At 35.4% G+C, this 26,939-nt stretch overlaps 2 protein-coding genes and 1 pseudogene across 2 annotated transcripts; 2 read left to right on the top strand and 1 right to left on the bottom strand.

Moving 5' to 3' along the window:
* Nucleotides 1–353: 353 nt before the first annotated feature.
* On the top strand, nt 354–8,510 carry LOC115983688 (neutral/alkaline invertase 3, chloroplastic-like). The gene is made up of 7 exons (XM_031106426.1): nt 354–510; nt 1,078–1,863; nt 2,579–2,744; nt 2,854–3,065; nt 6,734–7,227; nt 7,322–7,370; nt 7,859–8,510. Exons 2-7 carry the CDS (start codon nt 1,174–1,176, stop codon nt 8,183–8,185), a joined length of 1,938 nt encoding a protein of 645 aa, XP_030962286.1. The 5' UTR covers nt 354–510; nt 1,078–1,173; the 3' UTR covers nt 8,186–8,510.
* A 10,226-nt stretch (nt 8,511–18,736) lies between these two features.
* LOC115985242 (cytochrome P450 81E8-like) lies at nt 18,737–20,771 on the top strand. Its single transcript, XM_031108209.1, has 2 exons — nt 18,737–19,630; nt 20,145–20,771. The coding sequence occupies exons 1-2, from the start codon at nt 18,737–18,739 to the stop codon at nt 20,769–20,771; spliced, it is 1,521 nt and encodes a 506-aa protein (XP_030964069.1).
* Nucleotides 20,772–21,545: 774 nt separating this feature from the next.
* LOC115985241 lies at nt 21,546–22,546 on the bottom strand (annotated as a pseudogene).
* Between the last annotated feature and the right edge of the window lie 4,393 nt (nt 22,547–26,939).

The raw sequence follows: 26,939 nt of genomic DNA, 5'->3' as shown, positions 1-26,939 counted from the left end.
TTGAAATAATTTGACAAAAAAAAAATATAAACATGTTGAAAAAGGCCATTTAAATCAAGTATAGTTGAAAATTTGCTAAAAGAGAAAAAGATTAAAAAAAAAAGGATATATATATATATATATATATAAAAGGTGAACGCTTAAATCTAGCATAGCTGAAAATTTGCTAAAAAAAGAAAAAAGAAAAAAGAAAATTCGGCTCCCTAAAAATAAAAAAGAAGAAAAGAGGAGGGAAATAAATCAATAATTAAAAATATTAGCTAAAATGTGGACCAGACAGAAAAAGTGTAGTAGAATATTCATTGTTCACGTGTTTTTTTTAATAATCACACGTCTGCTTTTACAAACACAACTATTTAGTATTTTTCACAAGATTAATATGAGTCTCTGATTCTTTTACATAGTTTCGTTTGGAACGCAAGAAAAACAGCGCCTATTTTCTTGCACCATCTTCATTCTCAGACTTATTTGCTTGCCACCCATCAAAGATTTTCTTGTTTCTTCAATTGGGTATTCTCTGTTTTTTCATTACCTTATTCTTTTGCTATTTTGTGATTTTAATTCATCTGGGTTTTCATTTTCACCTGCCATTCTTTCTTCTTTGCTGTTATATACCGAACATTCTGATTACTATTTGACTTTTTTTTTTGTTTTTGTTTGTTGGAATATTTCACTATGTAGTATATATTGGTTTCATTTGAATTTCACTTTGAAATGATTGTTCATGAATTGAAATTCTGATTATATATCACAATTTGCTACTTTTTTTTTTTTTTTGGTTTGTTTGGTATAATATGAATTGGGTTCTTTACCAATCAGAACGTTGATTTAGTATTTTTGTTTCTATGCTTGTCTAGATTTTCTGTTTCTCAGCTACCAAATAGAGGGTAATACATATTATTATTCAGTTCTTTTACACTTTTAAGGTTCAATAATAATCTGATGTTTCAGCTGTCATTTCTCAATTGATTTAGTTCTTTTTTTTTTCCCACGATTTCAAACATTACAGATTCACTTCTGAAAAAACTTTATATGTTGATGATTTATATGTTTCTGATTTTAGTTTGTACCATGCAGGTGTCTTGAATTAAATAGGAGATTTTGGATTCTTTTTGACCAAAAGGATTTCGAGTATAATACACTTTTGTTTAATTTGATAGAAGAATTGTATTAATGGGAACTTCTGAAGCAGTTCTGCAAGTTTTGTCTGGGGCTGTACCTCGTCTATTTCATAGTGACTCATGTTTTAGCACGTCAGATTCAATATATGCTTCTAAATTCCGTTTAAAATGTTCGAGGAGAAGGGCCTCAAGGTATCTGCAGTTTCTCAAGTGTTCAAGTGTGCTGCAGTATGGAGTTGGAGGGATAGGAAGTGGTGTTCCCAATAAAAAAGCTGATCCTTCTTCGCTTCAAATTTGCAAATGCCAAAAATCCGAGAGTGTAAGTGGGGTAACTACGGAAGATGGAAATGGGGCATGGTTTGTTGACAATGCAAAGAACTTAAATCCCATTAATGGTATGGTGAATGCGCCAAATGTTCTGGAGTTTCAGGATCTTCAACATTTGAAACAAGAAAATGAGGGTTTGAAATCTAACAGTGCAAATGGTACACTAAGAGATACCTTTCACAAGATTAGTGTTGATTCCATTGAGGATGAAGCATGGGACCTACTCCGGGAATCTGTGGTGTATTATTGTGGTAGTCCTATTGGAACAATAGCTGCAAAGGACCCGACAAGTTCCAACACGTTGAATTATGATCAAGTTTTCATACGGGATTTCATACCTTCTGGTATAGCTTTCTTATTGAAGGGGGAGTATGATATTGTTCGGAACTTCATCCTTCATACACTTCAGTTGCAGGTAATGCAAAGGACTATATAATACCAAACGCTTTCTGGAGAGAAATCAACCTATGAAGTTGTTCCATAATACTCACTGCTTAACAACGGAAACAATTCATTTACCTAGCTTGTTTTGTCAAGTTACATTATGTTCACCATTGTTTGATTCACATATTAATTCAATTCTGTGTTATTTGTTTTCCTCTCATATTTCTTGATGTCTTTTTTGCTTGTGTATGAGGGTGTCTAGAGCTTTTCAAGCACCTGACTATTTCCTTGGGTGTGTGAGAGATGCATTTATTCAATTAGTAGTTGTTATAGTAGATTGTAATTTATTGTTTTGGAACCATCTACTTGAAACTTTCTTTGCACGCAATTGTCAAAATGAACTTGCTGACATGATTCTGTAATGAAACTTTCCTTATGTACAACTGTAGATATGATAAATATAAGACAATTGCTTATTTATATGTAAATGTGTGAATGTCAGTGGCTTTGCAATACAAAACTCTGTCAGATTTTTATTTATTTTTGAAACATAATATCAAATAGATAGCTTATACATGTACATTCTGCTTATATGCAAATCTTGGTTGCAAATTCAAAATTGATGCCCATTTGAGAACATTTCTTGTAAGAGGTTGGTATCTTACTAACTATCCTTATAAGATAATTAAGTACTTGTTTTTTTATGTATTCATCCTATTAATTACCCATGGCGCCATGAACTGCAGAGCTGGGAGAAAACAATGGATTGTCACAGTCCTGGTCAAGGGTTGATGCCAGCTAGTTTCAAGGTGCGTACAGTTCCCTTGGATGGTGATGATTCTGCAACAGAAGAGGTATTGGATCCTGACTTTGGAGAGGCAGCAATTGGCCGTGTCGCACCGGTTGATTCTGGTAAATATTTTTATCTTCAGCTCAACGGCATTTCTTTAAAAGAAAATATTTTCATTCATTAGTTCCTTCTGGTGCTGAATCTGTATTTGTAATATTATGTCCATTTCAGGATTATGGTGGATTATTTTATTACGTGCCTATGGAAAATGCTCTGGGGACCTGTCTGTTCAGGAGAGAGTTGATGTGCAAACAGGAATTAAAATGATTTTAAGGCTATGTATTGCTGATGGTTTTGATATGTTCCCTACGTTATTAGTGACAGATGGTTCCTGCATGATAGATCGGCGAATGGGAATTCATGGTCACCCTCTAGAAATACAGGTATATCATATGTCATATCATTCTTCCATGATCACTTGGATATAATTTACAGAAGACACCATGATTTTGGATCATGAAGCAATTGCTTGTGGCTGGAAAACTTGGAGGAAGAGAGGACAAAAATCATTGAATGATTTCTATTAATTACTTTTTAGGAATATCTGGATTTTTTTGGTGTCACTGGGGTATGAAAATTGATGTTTTGTTATAGTAATTAATGATTAGTAATAAAGAAAAAGCATAGCTTGGTTATTGGAAAGATGTTGATGAACTTTTAAATAATTCTAATGGAATAAAGATTATAAAACTTGACATGGATATAGGAGTTGGGAAGGGTAATTGAGGTTGAAAGATTAGATTTTAAGCTTGTTGAGGCTTGTCATTCCACAAAGGAATTCAAAAGCGTTACCTAGTGCTAATAATTTTGTATTATCAACAAACTAACAAAAATACAGTGTACTGACGAGGTTAAAAAGGTTCTGTTGATCCTTAAAGGAGAAACACTGGTTTCTTGAGAATAATTTTGGAGTGTTAGGGGTTTGGTTGATGGTTACTTGTTTTGTAACACTGGAAAGGAGGTTCAAGAAGATCATCTCTTACATAAAATGAAATTATTGGTGATCAGGTTATGAGGTTCAGACAGGCATTAAGTTATGTTATATTAGAAGGACAATGATGTAAGATCATAATATGCAAATGACAAAAATGTTGTTAGGGATGAGTGGGATGAAACTTGAGCATCAAGATACCAAACTGAATGAAGGAGATACTGACCTAGGGCATCATGGATTGCCAAATAAAAATAAGTAAAAAATAATTTTGTTGTGTTTTATGCAATACAAAGATGATTGCTTTGTCTTGGTAATGGATCTGTAATTAAGGCAGGGACACTTATCCAAGAAGTTAGGAGATGTGTTTGCATTAAAGGAGCCTAGATGTTGAAGATGATCTTAGCCATGATAAACACCGTTTTTGTTATTGGCATTAAACTCCATTTTTATCAGTGCTTAAGTGTCAAAAAATTATCTCATGGCCTATCTCAAGCCTAGAAGGAGGAGGGTTGTAGTAGGTTGATGGCTTAGTGTAAAATTTAGTCACTCTATTATGAATTTTAACAATATATGTGGCTAAGCTCGGTTAGTTTGTTGAGGATTTATAGCCCCAGTTTTGGAACTAAAGCTTTGTTGTTGTAGTGTTTTTTAGGAGTCTTTTCAAAATTTCCAACTCTAATAATTGGTTTTGCTGGCTTATTTCAACAATTTCATCAGTCATCCTTTTGCCTTTGCCTCCCCTTTTGTTTTTTTTGCTTTGTATTTTTTGGTGTGTTTGTGTGTTTTTTAGGGGGGAGGGGAAGGGGTAATGGCTTTTGACTAGTTAGCGGCTCTATTGCAGCATGTAGAGATGTGAACATATCTTGCTTCCACCCATGCATAAGTTAATAGTATATTTTGGACTTAATATGATCCGATACATACTCTAAAGTTCTTTGGAGATCATTGTGGGCATTGAGTTGAACTTGAGAGATGATTTCTTGTCTGGTATTGTTGTAAATAGGATAAGTCTGAATATGCTGGTTATGTTTTGGGCTATAAATGATAGGACAGTGAAATATATTTGCTTTTCATGGAATTATTAAATCTGATAGATTACTTATAGGCTTTGATTGTGGAGAGATTTATGCACGCACAGAAAAGTAAGTTATATATGTTGTATGATGTCTAGGTAATTCTCTCTCTCTCTCTCTCTCTCTCTATTTATTTATGTATTTATTATTTAAATAATAAAGATTTATTAATATTGAAGAAAGAGACACCGAAGTATAGGGGGTATACAATCAAATACTTAAATTACATAAATCAAGTAAACCAAGAATAGAAAACAAAGAATGGTTTCTCAATGCTGGCAACTAGTCCATTAAGGTTCTAAAAAAGAATAACTTGAGATCTGGCTTAGATCTCTCATTATCTTCAAAACACCTGCTATTTCTTTCCTTCCAAAGACACCACATCAAATAATGGGGAACAACCATCCATATATGACCATTTCGATGACGACAAATTTGTGTCTCTTTTTAAAATTCCTAACAATCTAGAGGCCACTTGAGCAAAAAAAACAGATTAGAGACAATGTCAGAGGGTTGGCTACTATTGATTTGATTATTTGCTTAAATCAGATGCTTAGAGACTAGAGAAATTGTTGCAGTTCAATCTGTTCATGTGCTAGTAGCATTGGAATGATTTCAGGGATAAAATCTTAAATCTTATGGATTTGAAAAAAGAGAAAAGTGGAAAAAGAAAAATAATCGGATTTCCCTAGTAAGGGCTTTGGACTTCAACTTTTATTGTTGGTGTAAAGATTTGGTTTGGTTTGTTTCTAATCAAAAAAAGAAGAAAAAAAAAAGAAAAAAGATTTGGATTAGATTCTTGGAGCCAAAATTTGGTTTGCAGTGGGAATAGCTAATCCATGGACGTTGCAGTTGTTAATGAGGTCTTCATTGGTGGGGCTTTTTCGTAGCTGCTTCAGCGTTTAAAAATCTCGTCTAGTAAGCTAAAAGTGTTTGAGCTTTTTGTCAATTTTGTGAAGTGGCTTGTCCTTTTTAAGAGACTTTTCAGTTCAGTGCAACGTTACTGACACAAGGCAATCAGAACAATTGAACAGTAAAATTGAAAGACAAGAAAATAAAGGGATAAAACCTAGGAGTCAGAGTCTTGTTTGCAGTCAGCACCAAGCGAGAAAAACCACTAGAAGTTAGTACCTAGGGTTGGCAGGAGTCGACACTAGACCAAAGAAATCAAAAGGCTGTTTTTTTCATTCGTAAAAAATCATCTCCAAAAGGAGTACAATAGTTTGCTTATAGAGAAAACTAAACCATAGTTCTAATTGGTGTAGGAAACTCTAATTGCCTTATTACAAGAATAACTTTACTACCATATATTAAAATACTAATAGCCTAATAAACTACTAGGACCTAAAACATGAAAATACAATGGACTTTCAAAAATAAATAATACTAAATTAAATAAAAATCTCCTTGTGTCTCCCTCATCATTTACTTTTGAAAGAGACTGAGCTTCTCATATTTTAAAAAGTTTCAGACCTCCTAAACTGGTCCCAAGTCTGGTACAATGTCTTACAGGCTTTGAGCCTGCTTGAGGCTGTCGGTTAAGTTGATGTAGATAATATCCTTTGCTCTCACTTTTAAATCTCTTGCTCTCCGGAATTTCAAATTGAGCTGCTTCACATTAAGAAAGAGTGGAGTTTATTAAACTAATGATCATAATGAGTTTTTGGGGGAGCTTCTTCTGTGCTCCAATGGGGCCTACCCAAGGTCCAAGCCATTAGCTAGATATAAGGAACCTTAGGTGAACAAACACTATGTTTGAGGCACAATTGATATGCTACATTGGGATAATTTCTTTCAGAATTGTTAGAGCTGCTACTTAGAAATTGTTCTCTGGGAAAGAGTGAAATGTTGTAGTCAAGGACGATAGGAGTGCCCAAATGGTTAATGACATTTGCTTGTGCTGCAGTTCGGTAAAGGTTATAATATACCAAATCTTGCAATTTTACCTGTCTTTTTACCTTTCCCCTGGTGCTAAAGTCAGTTTCACCTGAGCATGCAAGAAAAAGAGTTTAGTAGTCTGATGATGATCTTTTTGTTCTTGTAGGCACTTTTTTATTCAGCGTTACTTTGTGCTCGTGAAATGCTTGCTCCTGAGGATGGATCAGCTGATCTTTTGCGGGCACTGAACAATCGTCTAGTAGCTCTGTCATTCCATATTAGAGAGTATTATTGGGTTGATATGAAAAAACTAAATGAGATTTATCGTTATAAGACTGAGGAGTACTCATATGATGCAGTTAATAAGTTCAATATATACCCAGATCAGATTTCTCCTTGGTTGGTGGAATGGATGCCCAATAAAGGTGGCTATCTAATTGGAAACTTGCAACCAGCTCACATGGATTTTCGATTTTTTTCTCTAGGAAACTTGTGGTCTGTTGCGAGTGGTCTGGCAACAATGGATCAATCACATGCCATATTGGATCTCATTGAAGCCAAATGGGCAGATTTGGTAGCTGGTATGCCGCTTAAGATTTGTTATCCTGCTCTTGAAGGTCAGGAGTGGCAGATTATCACAGGCAGTGATCCTAAGAACACGTAATGTATCATGTATCTTGCTTCTAAATGATGATATACTTTTTCTTTGACTTTGTTGTTTCCTTCATGCCACAGTTTCTCTTTTTTGATACAGGCCTTGGTCCTACCATAATGCAGGTGCTTGGCCAACTTTGCTCTGGCAGGTTAGTTCTTGTGGTCCAGTTAGGAATACTCTTAAATATGTTGTTTGTTTCATTTTCTTCCTGAAGAGAGAAATTAGTTTTATTAATATAGTCAGTCCAAAAAAAGAACAGGGGGTGGTGGGGAATGCACATAAAGTGTTATAATTAGTTACAGTTTTGAGGAGTACTCATGTCTCTTTCTGGAATTCAAGGTTGTTTGGTCTTTCTTGATGAAATGCAATTGGTTGGAGGACCTATTATCTATTATGTATCAGTATGGTCACTTTTTTTCATAATATCTGGCCCTATTTAGGAGCATCCAACTAACAATCACTGGTCTAATCAGATGACAATAACCACCTGTACTGTTCAGAATGTCTTGTGTATCTTTTTAACTTTCTGCAGATTGTATACACATCAGGATGGATATGCATAATCAATCGGGAAAGTTTTAACAAATTATTAATAAATAGAAATAAAGTTTTAACGCATTCAAGATGTCTTTGCAGCTCACAGTTGCTTGCATAAAGATGGATAGGCCAGAAATTGCTGCTAAAGCTATTGAGGTTGCTGAGAAACGCATATCACAAGATAAGTGGCCTGAATATTATGACACTAAAAGAGGAAGGTTCATCGGAAAACAATCACGCCTGTTTCAGACCTGGTCAATTGCAGGATACCTTGTGGCAAAGCTCCTGCTTGCTGATCCAAGTAAAGCCAAGATTCTTATAACTGAAGAGGATTCTGAACTGGTCAATGCCTTCTCTTGCATGATTAGTGCGAACCCAAGAAGAAAGCACGGTCGGAAGAATTTGAAACAGACATATATAGTATGAGTATTCTATAGTCATATTGACTAGGTGCCAGACAGTTTACCTGCATGCATATAAATCTGGGTTTAAGTATTTGCCAATTAACATTTTAATCTATCAAAGTTCTATGATTCTTTGATAATTGGCCAACAGTATGATAATTCTTTATTAAATGGGGTGGGAAAGCTGAACTTGTTGCAAAGGCCTTTCCTGTGATATTTAATTGTAAAGATTATGTAGCCTAATTTAGGAAATTAGGTGGTACTTAATTACTCTATTGAACACACAGACTGTAATTTTAAACTTCTATGTATCATAAATAAAATTAATTATATTGTCTTTGGGATTCCACTTTGAGTCAAGATAATCATATAATTTATTGATTGTCATACTGTTTTGGATTTGTTAATCGTTTTTCATAAGATTGTGATAAAGGGCAAGTTGAGTCATCCTTTCCTTTGTATGCTCATCTATTTTACTTCTCCAATTATGCAGGGACCCATATTCATGGTCTTCTATATTGCAGGCTTAAGCAGTTTTGACACATTGTTATAAAAAAGAAAAAAGAAAAAAAAGAAGAAGCAGTTTTGACACATAAAATGATGTTACACAACTTTTTTCAAAACTATTAAGTTGGCAAGTTATTGATTCTCATATTGGACTATCATTGGCACCACTTTGATATCTACATTAATAACTTGTCACCTTAACATTTTTCAATTGTGAAATATGTTGTGAAAAATATTTTGACTCTACATTTATTGTTAACAAATTCTCTATATAGTACGTTCATTGTAGAATGCAAATTTGGTTGTATTACTTTATTCGATGATTTCATCTATTCAATTTATCAATTAAGCTAATCAGATTTCTGAGATCTCGTACCATAATCATTTAATTAAATTTTTGAGTAACTTGGTAATGCAAAAATATGGTTAACATATATTTCATTGAATATTTTAAACAACAATTAATTTTGATACGGTTATTTTAAAATGCAGCATATAGAACAGGAAGGCAAGAATAAAATGCCACAAAATTAACAATATGCTCAGTAAGGAAGCCTAGTTGAATCATGTGAATAGGAAACTAAATTTAAATAAAAATTCGTTATTCCACATTAAAAAATGGTATAATCCAATTAAATAATTTTTTTTTTTGAAGATGTTTTCCTTAATTATTAGTTTAATTTTTTATCATAGTTTCTTTCTTTACTGTCATTTTATGTTTACTCATATACCTATCTTTGGGTATGAATATGATTGCCACATTTGGTCTGCCATATATAATTAAATTCTCACATTGTAGCTCCCACATATTACTGACATTGTTACAGTCTTACAGACACTATCAATTACTCGTGCTATGCATGGTCGACTCACATTCTTTAAATATTATAGGGTCATGCTAACGAGTGTCCTTAGGGCACTGGTTAAGAATCCAGTTAAAGAAAGTTTTGACATTATTTTTATGGGAAATGAAAAAAACTGGCAAAACATTAATTGTTTTTTTTTTTTCCCCCATAAAAACTTTCTTTAATTGGATTCTTAACCAGTGCCCTAAGGACACTTGTTAGCATTTCCCAATATATTGTCATTTAAAATTCATTACTATTGTGGTTGACCATTTGTAAAAATTTTCTTTAATTGGATTCTTAACCAGTGCTCTAAGGGCACTTGTTAGCATTTCCCAATATATTGTCCTTTAAAATTCATTACTATTGTGGTTGACCATTTGTCTTATTAAAGTTAAATAACTCATTTTGATTACTCTCTTGCTCCATTAATATGAAGAGAAATAGGATTCGAGACTGACCCTTTGTTTGAATAGTTGGGTTCTGAGCCAACTACAAGTGTAATTCAAGGAGCTCAGAGTCAAATTTAAATTTTCAAGCTTTTATTTATTTATTTATTTTGCACTACATAAAAATTTAACTTATGATACAAACATTTTTCTTTATTAACTAACATGAACATAAACATATATACAAACATAAATAAACAAACATATAATTTAAATATTGAATGAGAAGTGGGTTCTATTTAACTCGGTAAAATTTCTTGCCATAAAAATAAGAGATATGAGATTCGAATTCCCCCTACACCAACAAAACTAATTAGTGTTTTAGCCTAATGATAGAGAGCAACCATCATGGAGTGGGCACCATAAATATTGATTTTGTCAAGCATTTGTATTAGAGAGTTAAACATTTTTAGGATCATTGCCATCATCTTCTTAATCTCATGAAACATAATTTATCACGTTCTTGACCTCATTCTCTATATCATATGTATAAAGTGGAGCAAATCTAGTATATGGAGGATTTAAAAAAAAAAAAAAAAAAAAAAAATTTGGTCCACTTTGGTCCATTTTGGTCCATTCGATTTGTTTTGGTCCCTTTGGAACTACTTTGGTCTGTTTTGCTTCACTTCGGTCTATTTGATCAGTTTTGGTCCATGTCAGTCCATTTGGTCCAAAAGAAAAGTTATTTAATTTTCCTTGCAAAGTAACTAAAACTTAGAAAAATTAATGCGAGTGCTAGCTAGCACCCTAGTATTTCATGGTCACACTTTTGCTTAGGGTCCGCAAACAATATGATATCTATGTAGAGCATTGCAAAGAGAAAGAAAAAGAAATACTAAGCAACTTTGGATTTTGCAAACACGCTTAAAAGTTAAAACTATGAAACGTTTTAATTTTGAAATGGTAAGAATTTTAATATCCACTTAACAAATTTAAACAACAGGAGACTTGCCAAATCCATTGCATTTATTAAAAAAAAAAAATTGAACTCCTAAGTTGTAATTTTTTTTATAAATACTACATGTAAATAAATTGTTAATACGGTTGCTTGCTTTTATTGACTATTGTAAATTGTGTGGGAGTCGTACAGTGTTGGGTTGCCTAATTGCATATTGTATTTTAGGCCGACAGATATGGAGGTCTGTCGTCCCATTAAATTTTTTTTTTTTTTTTTTTGGGTGGTCGAGGAACATCACTTCTTCCGTGTCGTCCGTTAGTTTGGGTTGAAGCAAGGACAACCCAAAGTTGTTAATATTTTCATTGAGCTTCATAAATAACACTCCAAGGGAAGATGGAGAAAGACTGGTTTGTAGAACATGTTGTTTATATTGAGCTATGGGCTCAGCGTGCTGAACATGTTCACGATGCACTGATCTTTGAAGGGGACATGCAGTATGGTGATGATTATATTCAGTAGTTTTGTTGCATCACTCGACTTTTTATTACCCAAGAGACGGCGTACTGGGACATTTTGGTAAGTTTACAATGTTTCTTCTATTCCCAATTCTGTCTAGTTGCATGGTTTTAGTTCGACCTACTAACACTACTCCCTTATATGATAGGTTTGAGTCATAGCTTAGGATAGTCTAAGGATGTGCGAGCCAAATTCCGCAATTTGCATCGAGAGTATGCGTACCTAGAAAATTGTGGAAGAGCTCAATCGGGTGAACCTAAAGAATGCGCATGCAGCGAGCAACACAAATGAACCGACTGCAGGACGTGGCGGGTGAGGTGGTGGGTGTCGATGGGCGTGGAGCCCATGGAGGACATCGATCTAGTCCTGGCCACACGCACGAGTAGGAGCACACCTTAGAGGACAAAGAACCTGTGTTTGTAGATGCTTTGGAGTCCAACGATGATTATTACGGGTTGTGATGACATCCGGCCCATCGCCATCCATGGCCCACAATGATGCAGGTCCATCCCACACCTTTGCCCATGATGACACATGGCCATCTCCATGTATAGCCCGTGATGATATTTGCCCACCCACATCCCCTACTTGAGATGGCCCTTGTTTACCCATACCCACCAACTTTATGTCTTCCCCACAGATGACCGGTGCTGTCCCTATGGATTTGCACAATAGTTTGCCTATGATATTTGGACCCAACAATTTTAAATAGTTGAGTCCAAACTCAATAATCCTTGTAGCTTTAACCTAATCTATAACCCATTAAGCCCACACTATTGCGAAAAACTTGATAGTCAATATTTTGAGTTTTACATTGCACAGAACTCAATTTTCTGAATATTGAGTTTTACATGACATTTTTATTGAGAAAAATCACATCATCAAATACCATTATGGGTATTTACTCATGAAACTCGATATCTATGAAATTGAGTTCTATGTGTTCCAAAAAGCGTGTTATTCTACTACATAGTTTACAAATAGTACTATTTTGCTGAACTTTTTTTTAAAAATTAGTTCTATGTGGCCCATTTGGCCACAAAATATGTGTAAACATAAACAGTTTGTTGTATTAAAAGCATGATTTTAAAAACAAGAACGAACAAAGAACCGAAAAAGAGACTGATTACTGGTTTTATGGTCTGATCGGGGTTGGACCGATGGTCGAACTAATGATGTCATAATTAATATAATTTAAATATTTAAATAATTTTCATATGAATTTTGAATTTTAATAAATTATTTTAAGAAAATATAAAATATAGAATTTTTTTTCTTTTTATGCATACTACCTTCTTCTTCTTCTTCTTCTTCTTTTTTTTTTTTTTCGTAGTCAGTAATTATTGACAAAAAAAGAATAATTTACTATTAAAGTTTCAAATTTTTATTTTTATAAATAATAGTCAACTTTAACTATTTATCTATTCAAAAAAAAATTTAACCCCCCCCCCTCCCAAAAAAAAGTCAAGTGACTAGACAACTCACTGACTTGTTAATTATTATGAGTTTATGACCAATCCACTATCCCATTCCCAACCACACACGTATACTCTTCTTTAATGGGTTTTTTATTTCTATTTTTATAAATTTCCCTTCATAAATCTAGCACCCCACAGGCCCACACGGTTTACTATCAGAAACTTTTATTTTTTTCATTCTCATTGTTTTGTCCTCCAGGCTCTAGTACCTCCATCTCTCTCTCTCTCTCTCTCTCTCTCTCTCTCTGCCTCTCTGTGGAAGTTGATCTCCATCAGCTCCTCTTATTTCCTGTCTCACTGAAAAGCTGTGGATGAATCATACCAGTCTAAGAGGCTGGTTTCAACACCAAGCATAAGCATTTAGTAATTTTCTCACTCTCTCAAGCCTAGCAAATCTGAGAAAAAAGAAGATTTTTATAGAAAAAAATCTGTCCTTACCCACTTAGACTAGCAGATTTGAGAAAAAAGAAGATTTTTCTGCAAAATAAAGCTCCATTTTAGATCTCTTTCATCAATTTTGCAAAACCGGTTAAACCATCCTAGTTTCCGGTTTTTCTAGTTGAACCGACGGTTACCGATTAAATCCAATTTTTCTTACATTTTCGGTTTTTAAGCATAACTGGACTAGATTACTATCCGGTTCCCAGTTGAACCGACCGATCTTGGCCGGTTTTTAAAACTATGGCATTAATTATATTATTACCAACAATATGCCAAATTTTTAATAAAAGAAAGCATTCATACCATTGGGTCTAGGAGCCTTTGTTGGTCCCATTTAGAATAATGCCTCTTTAATTTCTTCTGTGCTATATTCCCTAGACAAAATTGCCTACATATCATTCATCACCTTGTGAGGGATTGCATCAAGGCATTCTTCCAACCTGTCACATGCACCTGACTTGAATATGTTCTTAAAGTAATGAATGGCCATATCTGCAATATCTTCTATCTCCTCTAGCCAAATATTCTCTTGGTTTCTGATCCCTTATATAAGATTTCTTCGTCGTCGTTGTGAAGCTTTGGAATGGATATACTTGGTATTCTTATCCTCATGTTTTAGCTAAGAAATGCGAGAGCATTGTGCCTAATAGATTTCCTATTTGAGCAAGAGGTCATCCAACTCTTTACTGACTGAGACAAAATCAACTTTTGTGGCTTCTGTCAGTTCACTTTTGGTGAAGAGTTCCACCTATTTTTGTAGTACTTTGATCCTTTCCGTCTCCGGAGTCGTTTTAGCAGCACCCCATGCATACAAGTCAGCCCCACCCCGTGTGATTTTTTCCTTAACATCACTTAGAGCCAAGGTTGCATCTCTATGTGTACTCCACGCTTGATTGACCACATCTTCACAATCATCCCAAAGTAGCCATGCTTCTTCAAACTTAAATCCATTTTTTCTCCTTAAGTTTGTGCGCCTATCAATCTTGGTCTGAAGAATAATTGGCAGATGGTCAGAGGCTTGAGAGAAAAGGTGTGTGACTGTGCTAGTTGGGAATTTCAAACTCCACTCCACGTTAGCCATAGCCCGGTCTAGTCGCTGCCTTGTGTTTGCTTGTCCAGGTCACTTATTGTTGAATGGGTAGTCGGAAAAACCCAGGTCAGCCAAGTTGCACCGCTCCAATGCAATCCAAAAATCATCCATTTGATTATATAAGGGAGGTCGTAGACTTTGTTTCTCTGTATAGTGTAATATGGCATTAAAGTCTCTTATACATAGCCATGGCTCGTCGACAAATGTCGAAAGATGAGATAAGAGAGCCTAGGACTTAACTTTTTGATTGTGTTCTGGCCATCCATAAAAGCAAGTCAGCTACCATTGAAAACTGTCTTCTTCAACCACCTTTGCCAGTATTTGATTTTCTATAAAATTAATGACATCTACCTTCACCTCCGCTTTCCATAACAATGCCAAGCCTTCTTCTGAATTGGGCTTCTTAACAACAAATTTATTGGGAAAAGGTATTTCTCTACAGTGCTTCTCAAAACCCTTTTTGTCCAACCACGTTTCCATTAGAAACACACCATGGGAGCTTGATCCTTCACAACTTTGCAAAGGTTTCGAACTATCCAAGGGTTCCCAAGCCCCTGGCAGTTCCAACTTAATAGCCTCATTGTGATCGACAAGGGTCTTCAGACACCCCCATCGCTTCAATGATAAGTTGATCATCCTGGATTCGCCCTTTCTTCTCCACATGCACCTCCACTTCGTCCACTGCCTCCTCCTTATTAATCTGTGATGAAGCCATTTTCCCCAATATTTCCTTTAGTTCTCCTTTCTTTGACGACCCAGGCCCACAGTCCATTCAAAGTATCCTAGTCCACTAAGGCTTAGGTGTATAAGTTCCCTCAATAAGCCTAGTTTTAATTGGTTCACTTCTAGTTGGAAATTCCTCATGTGCAGCTGGATCCTTCGAAATAAATTCCTTATTATTAGGTAGCTTGCTGTAACTGCCCTATCTTCTCGTTCTCTCAGATTGGTAACCACCTGGAGGTTTGTAACGGTTCCTTGATTAACACACTTTCCTTTCTCATGGCTTCCACCTTCAGTAGGGTTTGTAGAGTTAGCAACCACCGCCGCCACTAGGCTATACGGTGGAGTGGGGCTACCGGTACCCTTCTTTATCTCCTTGACGGCTTCATCAGTTGGAGTAGACTGATTTGGCTTCCTCTTGGATAGTGACCCATTATGAGCACCCAAAGCTTTTAACCAATCTCCATATTGATAGACCACCTCCTTCCCATTCTTCAACGTAGCGTAATGGCTTGCACAATGTCAAATATCATGTCCTAGTAAGTCGCAATAGTGACAGAACATAGGAAGTCTCTCATACTTGAATGTAACCCAAGTACAACCCCCATCTAATCCTGCAATATGACTCCCTCTTCGGAATGGTTTTAAGATTGGAATAGAGACTTTGACTTGCATGAAAATACTTTGAGCCTCTTGTTTTTGCCTTTTTTCAACTTCTTCCACTACTTGCATCTTGCTTCCCACTTCCGTTGTCACCTTAAGAGAGAACCTATCAAAGGTTGCTCCCCAAATCTGGGCCCATAAGGACATTGAATTAAACTTAACATTATTTTCTGTCATTCCTTTCTGCTGCTTGTGCAACATAAGCGCCTGATTGTCAAAGGTCCAAGGACCCTCCTTCATCACCCTTTCTAAGTCAAATTCAGTTTGGAATTTGAATTGGAACATACTTGATCCCACCTCTATAACCTGGACCTTGTCATCTAAGCCCCATGCTTTTCTCAAAGTATTCAGTGCCGCTCTCTTATTGAAAGGTTTACACGTAAGAAATTTCCCTATCAGACTCAGGTTGCAACTCTCTATATCTCATCCTTTCAACCTTCATCTGAAACTGTGATCATTTCTTCTTCTTCTGAGGTCAACTTCATGCTGTCTAGATTGTTTATCACATTGTCTGCCATGATGGTGTGTAAGGAAGGGAAAAGGAAAAAGCTAGCCCTTAGGATATCCTAAAGGAGAGAAAATACTCATTGAATGAGAGAGAGAACTCCTACGCAGAGGAGAGATGCTTAAGTTTTATCATTAAAACTCTATCTCCTATTTCTTTATTGCCCCTTATCCACACATTATATATATATATATATATATATATATATATAGGGCAATTTTTGGAATACAAAAAATTTCATAACTTTTGTCACAACTCGTCATGTGGCAAGTTATGAGTGGTGGAGATGTAGACCCACCATTTGACGTCCAACATTCACAACTTGTTATTTGATAAGTTGTGACAATAATTGTGAGATTTTTTAATGTCCCTAACATTTTCCATATGTATATATAAACATGCATGAAAAGCCAAATGCAATACGTGCTCAGTGACGCAAATCAAATGAGAGAAAAGAAAAAAATCTTGTGTGAGATCGAAAGTAGTCGGTAACGTGAGGCACTGGATCGGCATCATTATATCCGTTTTGGGCCAAAAAGGCCCCCCATATACAAGAATGGAATATAAGTAATTTTGTTTAAGAGTAACATAGAGGGAATGAAATGAAATCATTTTATGACAATATTTTTATTAGACCCCGATTTTAAAATAAAGGGTTGAATATATAAGGGTATTTTGGAAGTTTGAGTAAAAAATTCATTAAATCTAATTTCATTTCCTCCCATTCCTCCTAATTTCGGGGAAATGAAAATTTAAGATTTTAAGGAAATAGAGAGGAATGAGTGTTCCTTCTTACCTATTTCATTCCCTCCTACTTAAACTCCCAAACAAGGAAATAGACTTTCCATTCTTTCCATTAAAACTCCCAAACAAGGGAAGAGAAGAAAATTCTAAAATTTTTTTTTTTATTCATTTCCATTTTATGCCATTCCATCCTCCCAAACAAGGGCTAGTTTAGTTTACAAAACCACACATTTTGGTAATTTAGGTTGTTAGGTGATACGTTCATGTGTTGACATATTCTTTTATGTTTTGAGAAATTGCCCTACAAAATGAAGATGTTTCAAAGGAACTCTCAGTGTGCGTTTTTGGTGAAAGATTTTGGGAATGAGTTGAATTGGGAATGTTTTGTGTTTTGCGCTTTGATTTTAGGCGAAACTACACCATTTTGGAAGTTGGCAACAATGCTTTTTCTTTCTTTTAAACAACATTGTTTCTTTTAAACTATGGGTGTTCACAATGTGGTGTGGTGTGGTTTTGGGCCAATTTTAGCATTGCACTTTGCGGTGTGGTTTAACTAAAACCATAACTACACCACACCTTATTTTTGCGGTCACATGTGCAATGCGATGCGGTGCGGTGTGGTGCGGTTAGAGTTTAAATAAAACCATAACCACACCGCACCTCATTTTTGCGGTCATATATGCAGTGTTATGTATAAGATGCGGTTTGAAGTTGGTATATTTTTCAAATTTTGAATTTTTCCTACCCAGCCCAAAACTAATTTTTCCATTTTTTTTGGGCCAAGTTTTAAATAACTAAGCTAGTTTTTCTTTATTTTGGGTTGGTTTTTCTAGTCAACACTTGCTAGGGTTATCAAACTATTTATTTATTTTTTTGAAAATTAGGGTTATTAAATTATTAATAATATATTTAATATTAAAATAAAGAAATATATTAATATATATAGAAAGGGTGCAGTGCGGTTTGTGCGGTTTTTTATTATAAAACCACAAACCACACTGCACCATGTAGTGCGATACACTGTTACTTGCAGTGCAGTGTAGTTATGCCATTTTGCAGGCAATTTTAGTGCAATTTATGCGGTTTGATGAACACTCCTAATTAAAAATCTATCTCCTATTTCTTTATTGCCCCTTATCCAAACATTATATATATATAGGGCAATTCTAGAAATACAAAAAATTTCACAACTTTTACCACAACTCGTCATGTGACGAGTTATAAATGGTGGAGATATAGACCCACTATTTGACGTCCACCATTCACAACTTGTTATTTGATAAATTAATTGTGACAATAATTATGAGATTTTTTTATGTCCTTAACATTTTCCATAAGTATATATAAACATGCATGCAAAGCCAAATGCAATTACGTACTCTTTTTTTTTACGAACTATGCAATTACGTACACAGTGACGCAAATCAAATGAGAGAAAAGAAAATAATCTTGTGTGAGACCGTAAGCAGTAAGTAACGTGAGGCACTGGAACTACAAAAAACATGACTTCAATATGTGAAACGTGAAACAACCATCCAAACTCCAAAACGTGAAACAGCCGTCCAAACTCCAAAACGTATTTGGTGTACAGTGATGATATTCTAACACTAACTGGCTAGTAGCTAGTCCCTATAAATATGTAGTGACCATGTGCATGCATCTTCAATCACAGAGCATCAGAAATCATTTCAGTATCAAAATATCATAAAAAGTAGACATGGTAGCCATCTTACTATATTTGTCTCTCACTCTTCTCATATTTCTTGTTGCTACCAAGCTCATCGTCAAAACAAGAACTACTCGACCAAAACAACTCCCACCTAGCCCACCTTCTCTTCCAATTATAGGCCATCTCCATATCATTAAAAAACCACTCCACCGTACTTTCCATTCCCTCTCACAAAAATATGGTCAAATATTCTCACTCAAATTTGGTTCACAACTTGTGGTCATTGTGTCATCCCCATCAGCAGTTGAAGAATGCTTCACAAAGAATGACATAGTATTAGCCGACCGTCCTCCCCTCCTATTAGGCAAGCACATTGCCTACAACAACACCACCTTATCACAATCCTCATATGGCGATCACTGGCGCAACCTCCGCCGCATTAGTACCCTTGAAATCTTCTCAAGCAATCGCCTCAACAAGTTCTTAGGCATCCGAAGGGACGAGATGAAGCACTTGCTACGCAACCTGTCACGCAATTCTTGCCACGGTTTCGCCAAGGTGGAGCTACAATCAATGTTCTCGGAGATGACATTTAACACCATAATGAGAATGGTGGCAGGGAAACGGTACTACAGGTACGGTGAGGACGTGAAGGACGAGGAAGAAGCGAGACAGTTTAGGCAGATATTAAAAGAGTCAACAAGGTTAGGAGGGGCATCAAATCCAGCGGAGTTTGTACCCATCTTGCGGTGGATGGATTATGGAGGTTTGGAGAAGAAGTTGAAGAGTCTCTCCAAGAGGACGGATGAGATCTTGCAAGCACTTGTTGATGAGCAAAGGCGTAAGGAGGAAGAGGGTAACACTATGATTGACCATTTGCTTTCTTTGCAAAAATCGCAGCCAGACTACTACACAGACCAACTCATCAAGGGGCTTATATTGGTAAGTGCACTCAATAGTGCTTCATCTCTTATTGAGAAAACTAGGAAATCAAGGTTTTGTTTGATTTTTGCATCTTAAAAAGCAGTCATGCAATTTTCTGTTTTATTTTTCTTTAGTAGCTCCATCGAAATTGCTGTCTAGTGCGAAAAAGTGACATTCTTAGGATTCGTTTTGCTCCAAATTAAAAAGTCAGTCTGTTTTATTATTCAGCTTATTTTTTTACTATTTATGAGTCTCATTGTATTTTTTGGCACTATTAATGAGTTTTACTATGTTATTTCAGTTAAATTTGACCTTTATTTACACTACTTTGGGCAAAAAAGTTTTTAGTTTCAGCAAAATAAGCGAATCTCAAACAGACACTTAGTCCTAAAAAAAAAAAAATCCACAATAACATTAGGCTAACTAGTTATGTACAATTTATCAAATAAAATGTCCCATGACATATATAAACAAACCGTTTTTATGTAATATATTTTTGTTCTATTCTAAACACCTCATGTATAATGCACAGGTATTGTTATTGGCTGGGACTGATACGTCATCAGTTACATTAGAGTGGGCAATGACTAATCTACTAAATCATCCTAATATATTGAAGAAGGCTAGAGATGAGATAGATAGTCAAATTGGAGAAGAGAAATTGATTGAGGAATCAGATGTTTCCAAATTACCCTACCTTCAAAGTATTATCTCAGAAACTCTTCGATTGTATCCAGCAACACCATTGTTAGTACCCCATATGTCCTCCGCTGATTGCACCATTGAAGGATATGATGTACCAAGTGGCACAATGTTATTGGTCAATGCATGGGCCATACATAGAGATCCTAAGGTGTGGGATGATGCAACTAGTTTTAAGCCTGAGAGGTTTGAAAATGGTGAGGTTGAAGGACATAAGCTAATGCCATTTGGGATTGGGAGGAGGGCTTGTCCTGGGGCGGGCCTCGCCCAACGTACAGTGAGCCTAACTTTGGGTTCGTTGATTCAAAGTTTTGAGTGGGAAAGGGTTACTACAAAAGAAGTTGACATAAATGAAGGCAGTGGGATCACTATGCCTAAAGCCATGCCATTGGAGGCCATGTGCAAAGCACGCCCAATCATGCATAAGTTTCTTTCTAAGTCGACGGATGATGTTTGAACGATCTCCTTGAGTTACTTTTTAGAGACTTGCTTAGTTATTCATAGATAATTTTAATCATTTAATAAACTAAAATAAACAATTACATATTCAATTTGAAAATTGAATTATTGTATCAATATAAAGTTGTATCCTTTTTTGTTTTTTTTTTTTGGGTGTGGTGTTGTATTTTTTGGCTTGTACTGGATAGTAATTTATATATGTGTTTAAGGAATAAGAAAGGATTTGGATAATTTTACTTTTCATTTCCAAATTCTTATGTTAAATTAGGATATTTTGTTATAGGATATAAATAAATCAAGTCGTCTAAAATTTGAAAGTTAACTGAAAAATACTTGTTTTTTTAAAATGAATGTCTAGAAATTTGAGAAATATATATATATATATATATATATATAAAATATGATTTGCATCTTAAATTCACTTTACTTGAATATTAATTCAGTTACATCTTTCCTTATTTAAAACAATATTACCAAAAGCAAATAAATGAGAAATAAATTTTTTAAAGGGAAAGACAATGGTGAAGAAGAAGAAAACAATCAATCAAGCTTATTCCAGTCAACTTTTATGTGTGGGGTTTGTCTTCTCTTTTGTCCTTTTTTTTTTTTTGTTAAGCTCTCTCTCTCTCTCTCTCTCTCTCTCTCTCTCCTCTCTCTCTCTCTCTCTCTCTCTCTCTCTCTCTCTCTCTCTCTCTCTCTCTCTCTCTCTCTCTCTCTCTCTCTCTCTCATGGAGAGATTGTGTGACTACTAAGTGTAAAAAAAGGAGAAAAACTATGTTATTGCACAAAGCCTTGCTTCATATATACAAGACTGTAACCGATACACATGAAACGAGGTGTACCAAACCCAATGACAAAAATAATCACAAATGAATAAGTGGGTTAAGCAATATTCTTTTGCTATTCTTCCCCCTTTACAATGTACTCCTATAAACAAAGTATAGATATAAGGATTTTCTTGTAAACCTCTATTAAGCATTTCTTCATACACTTTCCACACTGACTCCAAATTCCCAAGCTTTACTTTGGCATGAACAATTAGTGAATAAGCAGTTGTATCAAGAACCATACTCTTGTAACATTCTCTTTAATAATACCATACAATCTTCAATTCTTCCCTCCTCTAAAATCTTTAAGATCAAACAGGTATTAACAATCACTGAAGGAGAGCATCTCTTACCATGGATCTGGTCCAATATGTTGACATATTTCTACAAATGCCCTTCCTTGCACAATGCGCTTATCATGGTTTGGATTGTTACCTCATTTGGATATTTTCTTTTTTGAATCATATGCTCATAAATCTTCCAAACTAGAGGGACTTGATCAGATTTTTGAACAACATGAATCAAAGTATTGAAACTTATAAGGCTTGAAGAGAAGCCACGTTCTTCCTAGTAGCAACAGACTTCAAAAGCAATCTCAAACATCCTGAGTTTAGCATATGCCTATACTAACAAATCAAACACAAATGGAGTTGAAACAATAATCTTGTAACTTCAAAGTAGAGAATCCACAACTAAAAATTCTCAAAGGGCTCCCTACATTTTTTTTCAAAACTGATTCAAGCAATGCTCGAGCATCCATAAGTAGTCATGCTTGAACCAAAATATGAATTGTGATATAGTAAGACCAATTCCCATGTACAAACTTTTTCCTTTGTGCTGACCAATGGAAAAAAGCCAGAGCCCGTTTTGCATTAGTTGGCTCCTTCAATTCTAGTAGTACCTTCTCAACAATCAAATCATTTAAGAGAATAGAATCAAAATTTTGAGTAAGGATGGAAAATAATGAAATAGAATGGAATTAAGTAACTTTGATTGGATGTTTTAAAATAAAGGAATGGAAAAGAATGAAAATGAATGGAATGTAAGTAATCTTGTTTTGGAGTAACATAGAGGGAATTGAATGGAATCATTTTATGAAAATATTTTTATTAGATCCATATTTTAAAATAAAGGGTTGAATGTATAGGGGTATTTTGGAAGTTTTAGTAAAAAATTCATTAAATCTAATTTCATTCCCTCCCATTCTTCCCAATTGCAGGGAATGAAAATTTGGGGTTTTAAAGGAATAGAGAAAAATGAGTGTTTCCTCCTACTTATTCCATTCCCTCCCACTCAAATTCCCAAACAAGGAAATGAACTTTTCATTCCCTCTATTAAAACTCCCAAACAAGAGAAGGAAAGAATATTCTAAAATTATTCTTTTTTATTCCTTTCCATTTTATTCCATTCCCTCCTCCCAAACAAGGGCTAGTTCAGTTTACAAAACCACACATTTTGTTCATTTAGGTTGTTAGGTGATACGTTCGTGTGTTAACGTATTGTTTTATGTTTTGAGAAATTGCCCTACAAAATGAAGATGTTTCAAAGGAACTCTCAATGTGTGTTTTTGGTGAAATTTTTTTTAAGGATTTTGGGAATGAGTTGAATTGGGAATGTTTTGCGTTTTGTGCTTTGATTTTAGGCGAAACTACATTGTTTTGGAAGCTGGTAGCAGTGCTTTTGCTTTCTTTTAAACAATGTCGTTTGTATGACTGATTTGGCCAAAAAAGAAAAAAAAAACCGTTTGAGATTTTGGCAAAACCGAACCATGGGTAGTGGGCCAAATTGGACATTTACTAACTCACTCACAGTCTCCTTGTGGTGCTTAAACGGTGCATTTTGTTAGCTCATAAACTATGAAGTCTAAAGCACGAAGCTTCAGGGCGCAATAGAAGTGTGGATCCAAAGACATACATACATACATACATACATACATACGATGCGTTTCGACTGTCAGTGGCTGTTGCCTTTGCGTCTGCATTTGCAGCCACCACAGTAACTCATCTCTTCTTTGCTTTGGTAACTGCTGCTGATTCTGATCAACTACTTTCTTTCCATTGTTTTCATTAAAAAAAGTTTTTCAATTAATTCAAGGGTATGTAAATTTCATGCTTAATGCTTTGTTTGATTGCCTAGAAAGGGTAGTAAAATGAAACAAAGTTCAAATTTTTAGCCTTACCCTTATCTCAATACTTTCTTTAATTCCCAAGAATTTAAGTGTAGGGCAAAAAAAAAAAAAAAAAACATGTTCAAGTTTTTACATACTTTGTTTAATTGCATCAAAATGATTTAGTCTTTGTTTGGTTAGCACCAAAATGTTGCTTTTTAATTGCATTATCTCCTTAGGAAAAAAATAAATAAAGGCAAAATTTTGCTTTAGGATGCAGCAATGTATTGCACTGTTTTAGTGTTTGTATATAGTACTATAAAACTGCCATTTATTAATTGTTTATTTGTGCCTTTTGAAAGTTGATTTTAGCATTAGAGCATTAGAGCATTCACAATGACAAATGCCATCCTATTCTATTTTACCATCTCAAAAAGTTACTTTATCAATTATACCATACCATTTTACAATATACCCAACATCTCAAAACTCTATTTTTTTCCCATTTTATTTAAATATTCTTTTTTATTCCTTTTTTTTTTTTTTACTATTTCTCTTTTTCACTTCCTTTTCCTCTCTTTCTCCCTCAACCTCTAGCACCGGCCACAACATATTAAAAAAAAAAAAAAAAAAAAAAAACATAGCCACCATGCCACCACCACACATAGTCACCCCGCATATCTAGCACCACTCACCGGACCATCAAACCAAAACTAAAACCACATTAAAAAAAAAAAAAAAAAAAAAAAAAAAAAAAAAAACCCATCAAAGCATCAGTTCAAACCAAGCCAAAACCCCACATATCCCAACAAACCCATTTAAAAAAAATCACCATCGGAGCTACCAACGAAGCCACACATATAGCACACATCATAGCAGCTCTTCTGGGTTCTCTCTCTCTCTCTCTCTTATTTTTTATCTCTTTGTTTTCTTTATTTTTTGATTCAAAGCTCTCTCTTTTTGGTCAGTGTCTTTAGAGATTTGGGTTTGGGTTTTCAAGGAAGGATTTTTGTTGGGTATGGCCGAATGGTGTTTGTGTTTACCGATCCACCCATTGATCAATAGATCCACCGATTCAAACCCACAAATCAATCAATCCAAACCCACCATCAATCAATCCCAGCCCACCCATCCAAGCCCACGCCACCACAATCTCTGATCTCCGCTAATCCACGCCAATCCTAAATCCAAAATCCAAAACCCAGCTTCGGTGCAAGCTTTGAACGAGAGAATCCAAAACCCAGCTTCGATGCAAGCTTTGAATGAGAGAAAAAGATGTGAGAGAGGCAATGAGGAGTGAGGAGCTATGAAAGAGAGAGGAAGTCAGAATGACTGAATGAGAGAAAAAAGTAAAAGCAATAAAATATAATATTTTCATTTGCAATTGTGCTACAGTGCAATCATACATTTAGGAGCGCATTGTAGCACAATTGCAAATTTTTTTGCAATTGTAAGATTTTGTAAGTCCGGATGTTGCTCACTTTTAATGCCTTAATGCTAAAATATGCTCACATATGGCATTTGCAAGCCCAGCTATGAATGCTCTTAGTAGTGGTGGTGCAAAAAAACTAAATTGCTATTTTTAGCACCACAAACTTAAAAAAATTGGGGCTGCATTGGTGGAGGCAAATCTAAAATTTTAGCTATTGAGCAACAGTGCACAGCCAAGCTATACCAAAATATTAACATTTTATTTATCTTTTCAATTAAATAATATTTACTCTCATCTTCTTCCTCCTGTAGCACTATAGCATGAACACATTTCATTCATTTTTCATCTTCAGCTCTTCTCCCTTTCTTCCCCCCCCCCCCCCCCTCTCTCTCCTCCATGGAGAGATTAGAGATCGACAGTGTTGATGATTTCGGTAAGGATCTTAGTGTCAAAACGGTGAGACTAAGCTCAGCAACAATTGGGTTCAGTGCCGAAACGGTTCGTGGGTGGTTTTAGTGAGTATCTCAGTGCCGAAACGATTGGTGCTCTTCTTCCTTCACCTCCACTCCACCGCTGGGTTTGTGGGTGGGTTGCTGAGGTTGTGGTGTGTGGTTACTGTGTGGGTCTCTTTGGATTGCATATCTGGGTTTTAAGATTTCTAATTGTGTGTATAGTGTGCTCTTGGCTTGGGTATCTTGATGGTGAGATTTCTGGGTTTTTTATTTTATTTATTTTTATTTTTAATTTGTTGCTAGTTTTTTGGTTGAGCTTGAGGCTACTGTGATGGTGGTTGTGGTTTGGTTGTGCCATGGGTTTTATTTTTATGGTTGTGGGTTGATTTTCTTGGGTAATTGTGGGCTGATTTTGGTGGTTGTGGTGGTGGAGGAGTTGGCTGTGGGTAGTGGTAGTGGTGGTGGGCTGTTTGAAGTGGTGGTTGTTGTTGTTTATTAAAGTGGATATATTATTTTATTGTGTTGAAAGCTAAAATAAAACCACTAATGTTAGATGTTTTGTAAAGTGAGAAGGTAAAATAGATAAAATAGATTTTGGTAGAGCCAAATAGCTAAAATTATGGCTCCACCAATGTGGATGTTTTTAGGTAAAAGAGCATTCACAATGAGGTTGCTTAGCAACTCAAACATTAAAAATATACTTACAACAAAGGTGTTATTTTGACTTGTAGCTATAATTTTTTAACTCATTGCTACAATGGGCTGTTATCTGGGCTGCAATAGATAACAACCCACTGTAGCTGAGAGTTATTTACAACATATAATATTTTATTAACCCACACGTCCAACCTTTCCCACACACGTGAAACTTTCTACCCTATCTCATTTCATCTCATCCTGTCTCATGTAGAATGGTAGAAACAACGCAGCTCCCACACACCCAACCTCTCCCTGTTTTAGCCTCTTATCTCACTTCCTCTCTCTTACGTAGCTAAGCCGATGCCACCATCGCCCAGACCTCCCTTCGCCTAGCAATCTCTCTCCTTCGCCTAGCCTCCTTTCCCTTCAGCCAGCACCATCGATGAATTATTTTTAATTTGCTGTGTTAAGGTGTGAGGTGTCACCGTGCTCGGATTCGTGTGTTTGGATTGGCCGTGCTCCGATGGCTCGATTGTGGGTCTGATTTTGTGGTGATGTGGGTTGTTTGATTTGGTGTTTGTATTAGTGTTTATATCCGTGTTTGGTGTTTGTATCAGTGGTGCCGGTTTTAATGGTGGATTTTGGTGGGTTTAAGTGGTCTGATTTGGTGTTTGTATTGGTGTTTTTATCAGATTTTGGTGTTTGTATT

The sequence above is a fragment of the Quercus lobata genome, chromosome 4 (assembly GCF_001633185.2).
Source record: "Quercus lobata isolate SW786 chromosome 4, ValleyOak3.0 Primary Assembly, whole genome shotgun sequence".
Classification (NCBI taxonomy): domain Eukaryota; kingdom Viridiplantae; phylum Streptophyta; class Magnoliopsida; order Fagales; family Fagaceae; genus Quercus; species Quercus lobata.
This window is presented reverse-complemented; position numbering and strand designations above follow the sequence as displayed.

Excerpts from the sequence above, each read along its gene's own strand:
- LOC115983688 (XM_031106426.1), top strand. The coding sequence starts at position 1,174 with ATGGGAACTTCTGAAGCAGTTCTGCAAGTTTTGTCTGGGGCTGTACCT. Across the intron at positions 3,066-6,733 it reads GTCACCCTCTAGAAATACAG|GCACTTTTTTATTCAGCGTT; the intron begins GTATATCATATG and ends TTGTTCTTGTAG. Across the intron at positions 7,371-7,858 it reads GGCCAACTTTGCTCTGGCAG|CTCACAGTTGCTTGCATAAA; the intron begins GTTAGTTCTTGT and ends ATGTCTTTGCAG.
- LOC115985242 (XM_031108209.1), top strand. The coding sequence starts at position 18,737 with ATGGTAGCCATCTTACTATATTTGTCTCTCACTCTTCTCATATTTCTT. Across the intron at positions 19,631-20,144 it reads TCATCAAGGGGCTTATATTG|GTATTGTTATTGGCTGGGAC; the intron begins GTAAGTGCACTC and ends TATAATGCACAG.